We start from the raw sequence: 12,500 nt of genomic DNA, 5'->3' as shown, positions 1-12,500 counted from the left end.
AGAGAGGAGAGGCTGAGGAGAGAGAGGAGAGGCTGAGGAGAGAGAGGAGAGGCTGAGGAGAGAGAGGAGAGGGGTAGGAGACAGAGGAGAAGCTGAGGAGATAGAGGAGAGGCTGAGGAGAGAGAGGAGAGGGGTAGGAGGAGGAGGGGGGTTCCGCAAGGCCCCTGGTTGCAGAGTCACAGTTTCCAATGATCACTTTTGTGACTATGCAACTGGGCTCATATTACTAGCTGCAACATCACAAAAATGACACTGGCAACCGCTAATTAGCTGGCAAAATAACAGAAGGAAGAACCAAACCAAAACAGGTAGGTAGCTAAGAAACTGAAAAAAAGACTGTGCTGCTCAATCAGAAGTAAATCATGTTAATTAAATACATGCCGGGATACAGAGAGAGGAATTAGCTAGCAGTTTATGTTCTCGAACCCTCAAAGTGTGATAAATGATGTCGAAACCACAAACCAATATTCAGATTCAAGTGTTACTGCAATAGCATGCGATAAGAAATTGAGCGAGAACTCATTATTTTCCCTCACCATTCCTTCACCTGTGATAAAAGACAATATTTCTACACTCACCACAGTTGGTGGTTTCGATGGCAGTATATTTTCTTTGACCACATATCCTGGCCCTTGTCTTTCCCCAGAAGATCTCACCTCATGAGTGTGCACCACAAATACAATAACACCAGGCTATATAACATCACACTGCTCAGACTTGTTCTGTTATGTGAAAGTTTCCTCGGTGGACCTTAGAGAGCAGCAGGGCAATAAAGAGATCACTGAGTCATAGTAGTGATGGTACTATACGAGACTGGCACGTAAAAGTGGGAGGAAAATAACAGAGAATATTAAAAGGGAACCAGAAGTTTAATACCACAAAATACCTTATTGATACCATATTAATCTGACAATAATCTGGTCGCAAAAATCTGGTATCTTTCCCACATATTTCCTGGAAACTTTCCCCAGATTCCTTCAGGCTTTCTGGAAAAACTGAGCATTTTGGGAAAGTTCTCCGGATTTTTGCAATTTTCGATAGTGGTGAGAATAGCCCTGACTCCAGGAAGTCCTACCTGCGGAAGTCCAGGAGAGTCCTGCTGGACTCAGGGACGTTCTGGTTGAGCCAGGTGAGGAAGTGGAACTGTGTGACGGTGCGCGTCTCGTTGGTCTGCATGTTCTTCAGGTAGAAACTACGAACCAGGAAGTCATCACACCAGATGTGCTCCGACACCAGGTTCACCTACAAAAAGAGGAAGTGATGTCAGAGTCAGAGAAGTCGAAGGAGTTCACATGGTCTAATTCTATGGTCAGAGTTATCTCTGAATACACACTTACACATGCCATTATAAGTGCACTAGATTTTAAACATGTAGTGCACCTTAAAGTTCGTATTACTGTATTAAATTATATTAAACAGATCAATACAATTAAAAGGGAGTCCGTTTACAAAAACATTATGCTGAATTACTCTGTAACACAAGAGCCTGCATTTAAAAAACAAAACGACTATGACCATATTTCAATTGAGAACAGACAACACACACGACTAGAATAATGTAATAATGGTCTATTTGATCAAACAGCCGACAATGGAAAGCCAGGCCTCCTACCTCATAGATGTGGTAAAGGTTGGACCCCTCGTCAGGCCAGTAGTGGTAGCACTGTTTGACTCCGCTCTCAGTGAGGGGCGTCAGCATGACAATGACCACACAGCCGTTCTCCCACACCATCTGCACACAAAAGACAGAGAACCGCCATTTTGTCACACGGCAACGCCAGATAATTGCCTCGTGACATGCCTACACACCCGCACTTGCCTCTCACTCACGCAACTCTATTCAGACGCTCTCACACACACTTTGAACCCCCTTTTATGCAGGAGCCCATTCACTTTGTGTCACAGGAAACAGACAAAACAACACAAACAGGAATATTTATTGTTCTCAATTTCTTTGGAATTAAACGCTTGATTAAAATAGTTCATTATCATCCGTTCATTCATCTCATTGAGTCGTCTGCATCTAAATTACAGTATCATCTACATTCCAAAAGGCAATTGGTAAAAACACTGTTCGCTGTCGCTGTGAATTTATTAAAGTCCTCGCAATGGTTGCATTTGTCAAAACTTGAACAATAAAACAGTTTGGGTAAGAAACAAAACAGCTACATATCTAGGGGGGTTGACGGTGCAAATGAGCCCACACTAAAGCATGACGGCACAGTGCATCTGACTGTCAACGTTTTCATTGCATCTGTCCCTTAACAAATGAATACATTATCGTTATTGAGAGAGTCCCTCTCCCTGTCGTGTCGTTCCAGAACAAGGAGTGCCTGTGTCGGTGTATTTTTCCCGCTGACATAGAGCCAGTTTATTTGCCGTTGGCCAGAAACTAGATAGGCTCCAGAGAGCCATTGGCAGAATAGAAAAACAGTAGGCAGGTTAATGGAGCTAATAAAACATTATTGTTACAGTCATCAGATTACCAGGATGCTTTCACCTATGGCTCAACATTTAATAATAAAGATACTAAGTGAAAGTAGATCCTCTTACAGGGGCAATCAGCAGTTGCTACATCCAGTTTGGAACTTAGAAATGAATAACTGTCTATGTACCCATTGATTCTAGAAGAATATCACTTCTAAATGCCTGACGATCGTGTTCAAACCCAAAATAGAAGCCCGTTTTACTCCAATGTTTGTCAACAAAGTAACTGTAGACACGCCCCGTATAGCTTCAAAACATGGTTAATACTACATTGTGATGTCATGGATGGCCGGTCCTTGCATCCATAGGTCTGTTTATGAACTTCAGACTGTTAACATTTCTCCAGCCCGATCCCTCAATTTGTTTTACTGCAACAGGGGCTGGGAGAGCGTTTTGTTATGGTTTCAACTGCTGATTAGCGCTTTAAGCCCATTGAACAACCCTCCCAATAACTACAGTTATAATGGTCCTGAATAAATGTGAATTTACATCTAGGCTATTACTTGATTCTCCATTGAAAGTGCTTCTTAGACTAGGACTAGTCTTAATCTGTGTCTCGGGAAACCAGCCCTTGATGACTGTAGAACATCATTCTTCTGGAATGGACACTTAAAAATACCCTCAATTAAAGCTTGAATATGGAAGCTCTCTGAACTCGGAGTCGCCTTAATGACGATGGGAGAGGGAGAAAGAGACAGGGGAGAGAAAGGGGGGTTAGAAAGAGAGCGAGAGAGAGGGGGAGAGGGGAAGAGGAGAGGAGAGGGGAAGAGAGTGGGGGAAGGAGAGAGAGTGAGAGAGAGAGGGGGGAGGGTGGAAGGACGGAGAGGGGAAGAGAGCGGGGGAAGGAGAAAGAGAGAGCGCGAGAAAGAGGGGGAGGAAGAGAGCTAAAGAGAGGTGAAGAAGAGAGAGAGCTGCATCCTGTGTGGAGAGGGCCAGTGAATGGACAAGAGGGAGAAGATTAGTGAGGAGAGGAGAAAGAGTCTCCATCCCCCCTCTCCAACAGGGATTAGGCAGAGAGGGGGGGTTCAGGGACAGGGGGAGGCACATACTTCAGTTGTCCTCATGCTGGGCCAGGCACTCCCTCCACTCAGTAGCACAATTCAAGTAGCATACTGGTGACAGAAGATGCATCCCAAATGGCGCCCTATTCCCTACATAGTGCCATTATCAGAGAGGTAGAATAATAATGAACCACTTTATCGATTGCATGAAATAATCAAATCAAATTCAAGACGACCTCCCTTTCTCTCCTAGCCTGACACAACCAGGTCTATCTGTATGTATAATGTATACTGATATTTGATTATCATTTGCAACTAGATTGTGTAGCGGTATATATGGAGGCTAAGGCGTCTACAAAAAGCACTTGTCTCCAGTTTGAATTACACTGCTAATAACACGGTTCCCTTCTTGTTAAAGACTGGAGAAGATATTGATTTTATGAGAGAGAGGAGTGTACCTGCCAGAAATCAGACACCGTGGAGGGGAGAGGGCCTTGAGTAGCAATGTAGGCTGGGTTCCGTGGGTCGTGGTCCATCTGGGGAGAGAGAAAGAGAGTGTGAGAGAGAGAGAGAGAGGAAGAGGAAGAGAAAGGTTATTACTTAATTATTGATAAAGTACAGGACCACTAAGTTTACCCTCATAGGTGCTTTGAGAAAGATTAATAATCTTAGACTGGGTCCCATCGAAAAATAGATCAAATCAAAATGTAAAACTAAATCATAAAGAAACAACACTATCGGGTCCAATGAAAACTTCACGGAATCATTATCACGTAGAAAAAGGCAATTTAACAATCTGTAAGAGCAATTTTAGCATAAGGCTGATTTAAAGTAACATCCACAATGTCTGTAGAACAAGGACAATCAGAGTATTGCTGCCTGCCCTGCCCTTCCAAAGAAATAGCCTTGATGGCCAGTGAAGCGTTCAAGGTCTCTATTGGGCTAACGCAGGGTGCAAAACCATTCACCCTGGTTAACCAAATGTTTGTGGACGAACTCCTTTCTATGAATCTCAAATCCAAATGACGGCTTTTCTTCTTCTACGGTGCTTAAATCAACAAGGCTGCTGAACTCTCGCAAACTTGGAGTGCGAAGAAAATTGAAAAGAAGCGTGGGCCAGAAACGTGGGGCGAATGCGAGAATAGGTTAGTGACAGTCATACCTATTACCATGCAAATTGTATGGAAAATGTAATAATTGGATAGGCCAATTTAGCTGGAAGCAATTATGGGAGAAGACAGATAATTCCAAGGCTTGAACACACAAAATGGTCTTTAATAGTATTCTGTTGCTTTATGAACTGAAATAATAAAATGTTTTAAATGAACTCGGGTTTGCACAGAAGATTACACTTTTAACTTTAATTTATTAACTGGGGGAAGAAAAGAACAGTAGCTAGATGTTTGAATTTCAATTAAAGCAGAAAAACTGTCACTGCAAAGTGCATTTGTTAAAGGATGGAGGAGAATAGACAGGCTGTAAATGGTAAAGTGCTTTTTAGTCATTTTATAGAGTTGTCAATTATGACAAATGCTAACAAGGAGTCAAACATTTGAGCTTTGGCCATTAAAAAAAACATGTAATAAAGAAATACAACAAACGTCTACTGTTTTATGCAATATCCTTGCTTGATGACTCAAACGGAATTCTTCCGTTGCTGTCATTCGCTACATACTACAGTTTGAGACTGCCATCATTGAAGCTGTTTGTGGGGACGTCGAAATGAGGGGTGTTGTACAAAACAAAGTTATCCGTGATTGGAACATCTCTAACCAATTAGAGTATGAAAACCAACGACCAATTTTCAAAAAGTCACTTGGGACCAATCAGACGGTCTAGAATGTATTTCCATCCTAGAAATCGTTGGGGAGGTCCTCAGATCCAGACTCATTGCTAAGAAGAAACTAACGTCCGCAATACCCTTGGGGAGTATCTGATGCAACATAGCAACGCACTGTGTCCTTGGTAAATAATCATTTGTTCTTAACCGACTTGCCAAGATAAATAAAGGTTAAATATAAAATGTTAAAATAGACTCAATACGAAGGCTCAGTGTAAAGTCTCTCAGAACACTCAGCACAGAGAGAAAGATAGAGAGAGGGAGGGAGGCTCAGTGTAAAGTCTCTCAGAACACTCAGCACAGAGAGAAAGATAGAGAGAGGGAGGGAGGCTCAGTGTAAAGTCTCTCAGAACACTCAGCACAGAGAGAAAGAGAGGGGGAGGGAGAGGAGAAAGAGAGGCTCAGTGTAAAGTCTCTCAGAACACTCAGCACAGAGAGAAATATAGAGAGAGGGGGAGGGGGAGGAGAGGGAGGGAGGGAGGGAGGCTCAGTGTAAAGTCTCTCAGAACACTCAGCACAGAGAGAAATATAGAGAGAGGGGGAGGGGGAGGAGAGGGAGGGAGGGAGGGAGGCTCAGTGTAAAGTCTCTCAGAACACTCAGCACAGAGAGAAATATAGAGAGAGGGGGAGGGGGAGGAGAGGGAGGGAGGGAGGCTCAGTGTAAAGTCTCTCAGAACACTCAGCACAGAGAGAAAGAGAGGGGGAGGGAGGGGAGGAGAAAGAGAGGGAGGGAGGGAGGGAGGGAGGGAGGGAGGGAGGGAGGGAGGGAGGGGGAGGGAGGGAGAGGAGAAAGAGAGGGAGGGAAGAAAGAGAGTGAGGGAGGGAGAGGAGAAAGAGTGAGGGAGGGAGAGGAGAAAGAGTGAGGAATGGAGAGGAGAAAGAGAGTGAGGGAGGGAGAGGAGAAAGAGTGAGGGAGGGAGAGGAGAAAGAGTGAGGGAGGGAGAGGAGAAAGAGTGAGGGAGGGAGAGGAGAAAGAGAGTGAGGGAGGGAGAGGAGAAAGAGTGAGGGAGAGAGAGAGGGAGGGGGAGGAGAAAGAGAATGAGGGAGCGGAAGGAGAGAGTGAGGGAGAGAGGGAGGGGGAGGAGAAAGAGAGTGAGGGAGGGGAAGGAGAAAGAGAATGAGGGAGGGGAAGGAGAAAGAGAGTGAGGGAGGGGAAGGAGAAAGAGAGTGAGGGAGGGAGAGGAGAAAGAGAGGGAGGGAGGGAGGGAGGGAGGGAGGGAGAGGAGAAAGAGAGGGAGGGATGGAGAGGAGAAAGAGAGGGAGGGAGAGGAGAAAGAGAGGGAGGGAGAGGAGAAAGAGAGTGAGGGAGGGAGAGGAGTACGAGTGAGGGAGGGAGAGGAGAAAGAGTGAGGGAGGGAGAGGAGAAAGAGAGTGAGGGAGGGAGAGGAGAAAGAGTGAGGGAGGGAGAGGAGAAAGAGTGAGGGAGGGAGAGGAGAAAGAGAGTGAGGGAGGGAGAGGAGAAAGAGAGTGAGGGAGAGAGAGGGAGGGGGAGGAGAAAGAGAATGAGGGAGGGGAAGGAGAGAGTGAGGGAGAGAGGGGGGGAGAGGAGAAAGAGAGTGAGGGAGGGGAAGGAGAAAGAGAATGAGGGAGGGGAAGGAGAAAGAGAGTGAGGGAGGGGAAGGAGAAAGAGAGTGAGGGAGGGAGAGGAGAAAGAGTGAAGGAGGGAGAGGAGAAAGAGTGAGGGAGAGAGAGAGAGAGGAAGGGGAGGAGAAAGAGAGTGAGGGAGAGAGGAAGGGGAGGAGAAAGAGAGTGAGGGAGAGAGATACTGACTGTACGCATTCTCAGTGTATGTCTCTCTTCTCCCTCCCTCTCTCTTTCTCTAGCTCCCTCTCTGTCGCCCTCACACTGTCTGTTGTTCTCTCTTTTTCTCTCTCTAATTTCTCTCTCTCTCTCACACATCCAAGTGTCTGCTGTCTCCCAACTGAGAGTTGGTGCTAATGACATTCTTGAGTGTGTTTCTTCCATTCAGCCGTCAGTAGACTGAGGGGCTGATGGATTTCCAGGAACCCAGGTTGGAGAGAGACAGAGATAGATTGTTCTTTCTCTATCTATCTATATAGAGAGAGAGAAAGAGAGAGAAATATATATATATACACACAGGGAAATATATATATACACAGAGAGAGAGAGAGAGAGAGAGAGAGAGAGAGAGAGAGAGAGAGAGAGAGAGAGAGAGAGAGAGAGAGAGAGAGAGAGAGAGAGAGAGAGAGAGAGAGAGAGAGAGAGAGAGAGAGAGAGAGAGATTAGTCATTATTGGGACCTAATGAGGAGCAAGCAGCAACGCGACAGGCGTAATCATGGCTGTTTTGTTCTGCTCAGCCAGGGCCTGTGTTGCTGTAATTATCAGCCTTTCTTCCCTTCCCGGTCGGTTGCTGTCGGTGGCAGCTATTGCAGAGCACTGCTCTGTCTCTGTCTGTCTGTCACCAACACACCATGGGGGACCGAGGCTTATCAGGTGATTCGCTGTGGTTCGGGGCCTCATTTCAGAGGTGTTTCAAAAGGTATTCAATGGGATTGAGAAAGGCAGACTCAGATGTTTTGTTCCCCATGTATTGTGAGGGACAAGTAGTTAGGATCTGAAAGTGAGAGTCCATAAGACAAGCTAGAGCATCCTTAGAAACTCGACATACACTTCAACTTAAAAACCAACAGGTGCACTGTACTGTAAAGTCTTCAAAGCCATGCAATAATAGTCCAGGATGACTTGAAACCAGAGATCCTACAGTAGAGAGAAGCAATAACAAGCTCTTTATGCCCCCATCACAAGGCAGCTACACAATTCTTATAATAATATCGTTTTAAGTTTTGCTTTAGGATTCAGTGTTACTTTGCAGACAAACATTCTCCTGAGTGCCAACAACAGCGTTGTGCGCGTGGGCGAGTGAGGAAATCAAATTGCCAGAAGCAGAGGTATTTCTGTATAACTGGTTGTGCCCATCATGCTTGTCAGTCGGTCGGTGTTTGGAAAAGGTTCTTCTGTTTAGTTGTGAGTCACATCCAGGCACCTTGGTGTGACGAAGCCTGGGATGTGTCCCAAATGGAACCAGATTCCTTACATAGTGCACTACTTTGGACCAGATCCCTATGGGCCCTGGCCAAAAGAAGTGCCCTATAAAAGAGAATAAGGTGCCATTTGGGACACATCCCTGGATTTGAAATGCATAGTGTTCCTGCTTCTTTTAATGGAATGCTTCTGGATCTGCCTCCAGGTTTATTCTTTTTTTTACAACCGTTTTCAAATGGGTACCGGTATGCTCAGTTACTGAATTCACATGGTTCTTATTTCCCTCATTCTCTTACAATGTCATTGGACATTCACAGTTGAGTTACAGAACACTATTTTGCTCAAAACATCATTTTTTAATTATACTCAAGCAGGTGTAAAATACTGTATTTAGGCCGACACTCTGGATGTTTTCCAACAGGAAAAGTTCAATAAGCCTGATGGAAATAAATGCTTCAGTCATCATCCTGATTTACTTCTTACTGTATGTATTTGCTAGTTTATGCTGGGTACTGCAATTCAGACTCAGGAAGGTGTTCCTAATGTTTTGTACACTTAGTGTGCATATGCAACAATCGGAACCCCCCCAATAATGAACTGCATAGCCGTGCCAAACAGTAAACGGGGCAGCACGGTAGCCTAGTGGTTAGAGCGTTGGACTAGTAACCGGAAGGTTGCAAGTTCAAACCCCCAAGCTGACGACAAATCTGTCGTTCTGCCCCTGAACAGGCAGTTAACCCACTGTTCCTAGGCCGTCATTGAAAATAATAATTTGTTCTTAACCGACTTGCCTAGTAAAATAAAGGTAAAATAAAATAGAAATAAAAACCACAACACATACACCAACATCGGCGTCAGGGTGAATAATAGTAATATCTCAGTTCTTTACACATCAACTGTGCTTTCAATAATGCATAGGGTGAACATCCTTTTTCAAACTTTCCCCATGTGAATATTCACACCTTATTTCATTTTTTAGTGAAAAATAAAGAATATTCAATGCATGAAACACAGTGTGTATAAGAAATACAAAGCATCTTAGTAAAGCTAACCGTTCAAATATTATATTGAAAAAACATTTTGCTTTGCTTTTGTTCATTCTAAATCCCTGTTGGGCTGTCAGCACAGCACGCCACACCCTCAGTATAAAGCAGAAAAGATACTTACAACTGGGCTGGCATTGATGTAATCTGAATTGCCTTGGCTGTTTTCAACCTTCAAGGTTATTCTCGAGTGATCATCTGAAATATGAATGGAGGAATTATTGCACCAACTCAACAAGGCGTCAGCACCCGACCCGGACTGCCTGCAGTGTGTTTCAAGTACTGGAATACTGAAATAATCAAAAACATACTCAAACATAACCTTTATCACTTAAGCCTAAAATAAACCTGCTCCATATATCATATAAAGTAGTCTCAGATGGGTTCAATTGACAGTAACATGATATCTAACAGCATTTTAAAAACAGTATTTTAACTCAGAGGTCAATCACCTATAATGCAGGGACAAATCAAAGTGCAAGATGAAGGTAAAGCTGTCTTAGGTCTGGGGAGCAGGAGAACTGCTCTCTATACCACTGGGGGAAGGGGTTCAAATCCCATTCACTGCTCTTTCAGCACACACTGTTCTACCTTTCCTCTCTATCCAATAAACATGGAAGAATACGGAAGGATTGGCCCCACTCTTTGAAAAGAAGAGAAGAATAACTCACAGGCCACCACAGCATTGGAGCGGTTCTTCTTTGTGTTCCCGGCCCCCAGGCCTGTAGTGGAGGCGTTGGGCTCAGCCTGGTACCCACACAGAGCCTCCCACTCCTTCTCCAGACGATTCTGGTTTTTCAGGTGGTCCTCCATGTACAACTAGGGAGGACGGAAAACATATGGATTCAATATGGATGAAATAACTAGAGTTGTACCCATTTGGTTTATCAGTTGGTGTGTATTCTCCCACAATATAAGACCAGGGAGGGAAGATAATATTTATTTTCATTTTATTTTGGCTTAGTCAATAGCTACCTGGCCAAGAAGAAGCAATGAAAAGCAAGATGTAGACACAATAAGGAGACTTGAAATATAGTATTCTTCACTCAGCAGGAGCATTTCATTGCAGACATTATATTAATTATAGTAATGCAAATGTTTTGTGGCATTTGATTCCTATATATGTGTGTGTGTGTGTGTGTGTGTGTGTGTGTGTGTGTGTGTGTGTGTGTGTGTGTGTGTGTGTGTGTGTGTGTGTGTGTGTGTGTGTGTGTGTGTGTGTGTGTGTGTGTGTGTGTGTGTGTGTGTGTGTGTGTGTGTGTGTGTGTGTGTGTGTGTGTGTGTGTCTTTATTAGAGGAGAAGTGAGCTCATAACCCAAACTCCTCCCATTTATTCATGGTGTCTACATGGTCCTGGTAAGAGGACAGGAATAGTTTCCTCTAAATGACAAGCCATTCAGCTAAGACCATTACCTCTCCTGCTCTAGTCATAATTAAGTCAGGAGCACTGACTTTGATTAACCGCCGCTAATGAGATTGTCAAAGCTAAATGTGAAACAGAGAATGTTTCAGCACAGGGGCCATCAGGGTAGACAAGCTATTGTTCCTCTCTGTTGGAAGAGGACAGTTGGGCTGAGATGATTGCTGGACATCACTGATGATCCAGGGTCCATACACAAAGTATCTAACACTCACCAGGAATATCTCTTTAACACAAAACAAAAGAGCATCCTAAAAGGACTCCTAGCCTACGCCCCAAATGGCACACTATTCCCTACGTAGTACACTACTACCATACTACCCATAGGGATCTAGTCAAAACAAAAGTAGTGCACTATATAAGGAATAGGGTGCCATTTGGGACAGCCCTAATGTCGTTCTATTAATAACATAAGATTACAATGGGGAGAACATCATCTAGATTCATGGTGAGTACTTCGAGAGGCTTAATGGACTTTCTCCTAACAGGATATATTGGGTATTTGTTGAAATAGAATCTGTCCTGGACAGATATCTTATCTGCGTCCCAAATTGCGCACCTTATGGTGTTAGGGAATAGGGTGCCATTTGGGACTCACCCTTGGCTGGATCCTTCTCACTATGATTCAGAAAGCGAAGTGCCTTAATGCAGCGTACAGGGATGATCAGCACTAGGTTCACCACACACACACACACACACACACACACACACACACACACACACACACACACACACACACACACACACACACACACACACACACACACACACACACACACACACACACACACACACACACACACACACACACACACACACACACACACACACACCAATGCTACTTTAATCCCTGCCCACGCTATCCCAATATGTCCCGGCCTCCATATCATATCATATCAATACATATTACACTATGTGCTGACACACCGAACACAGTCTGGGATACAGGCTCAATATTTTAGCAGGCCATGAATCCATGACCCTTCCTTGATTTAGCCCCTTATCGAATAGCACCTTCATCCTGCACTGTTACCCTACCCGGATAACCTCACCCCCTCCACCTCTACCCCTCCATCCCCTACCACTCCACCAGCCCTCCCAGGCATCAGACAGCCACACTCTCCTCTGCGTTAATGCCAGAGTAATGGGGTTTTGTACTGTGTAAAGGGATTATTGCAATCCAATCAGGAGGTGCTGAGATCACCATGTGTCAGGCAAACACTGGCTAATCCCTTTACTGCTGGGTTTACAGCTGCCAAAAGGTGCTCAATAAAATCAGAATGAAATAACGCTCGATGAGGAGCTAGTGCTCAGCTCAGGGCCGTCGATGACGTCGTGGCAGTGCTAGAGCCTCGTAATGAACGAGACTAGACCACCTGGGTGAAAGAAGGACAGGTGCACATAGGAGCTGCTTGGTTTTTACACCGACTGGATGTGTCACAAGTGGCACCGTATGGCCATCAAAAGGAGTGCACTACGTAGGGACGAGGGTGCCGTTTGGGACGCAGACACGGAGGTGACGGGAAAGGGACGGGAACAACTGTGTACAACTGCAGCATCACAAACTATGGTGAGGAAGCTGCAGCATCACAAACTACGGTGAGGAAGCTGCAGCATCACAAACTACGGTGAGGAAGCTGCAGCATCACAAACTACGGTGAGGAAGCTGCAGCATCACAAACTACGGTGAGGAAGCTGCAGCATC

General features: G+C 44.8%; 1 protein-coding gene across 2 annotated transcripts in view; it reads right to left on the bottom strand.

Annotated features, from left to right (window-relative positions):
• LOC124009664 (receptor-type tyrosine-protein phosphatase N2-like) overlaps positions 1-12,500 on the bottom strand; it is a 160,885-nt gene that overhangs the window by 7,606 nt on the left and 140,779 nt on the right. For both annotated transcript variants that reach the window (XM_046321691.1, XM_046321692.1), the window contains 5 exons: positions 10,047-10,194; positions 9,500-9,573; positions 3,947-4,024; positions 1,613-1,732; positions 1,076-1,242 (listed from right to left, as the gene is read on the bottom strand). In XM_046321691.1, the coding sequence (XP_046177647.1) occupies positions 1,076-1,242; positions 1,613-1,732; positions 3,947-4,024; positions 9,500-9,573; positions 10,047-10,194 (587 nt within the window). The remainder of the gene's footprint in view (positions 1-1,075; positions 1,243-1,612; positions 1,733-3,946; positions 4,025-9,499; positions 9,574-10,046; positions 10,195-12,500) is intronic.

The sequence above is a fragment of the Oncorhynchus gorbuscha genome, linkage group LG22 (assembly GCF_021184085.1).
Source record: "Oncorhynchus gorbuscha isolate QuinsamMale2020 ecotype Even-year linkage group LG22, OgorEven_v1.0, whole genome shotgun sequence".
Taxonomy (NCBI): Eukaryota; Metazoa; Chordata; class Actinopteri; order Salmoniformes; family Salmonidae; genus Oncorhynchus; species Oncorhynchus gorbuscha.
Note: the sequence above shows the minus strand (reverse complement) of the source record. Positions and strands in the feature narration are given on the sequence as shown.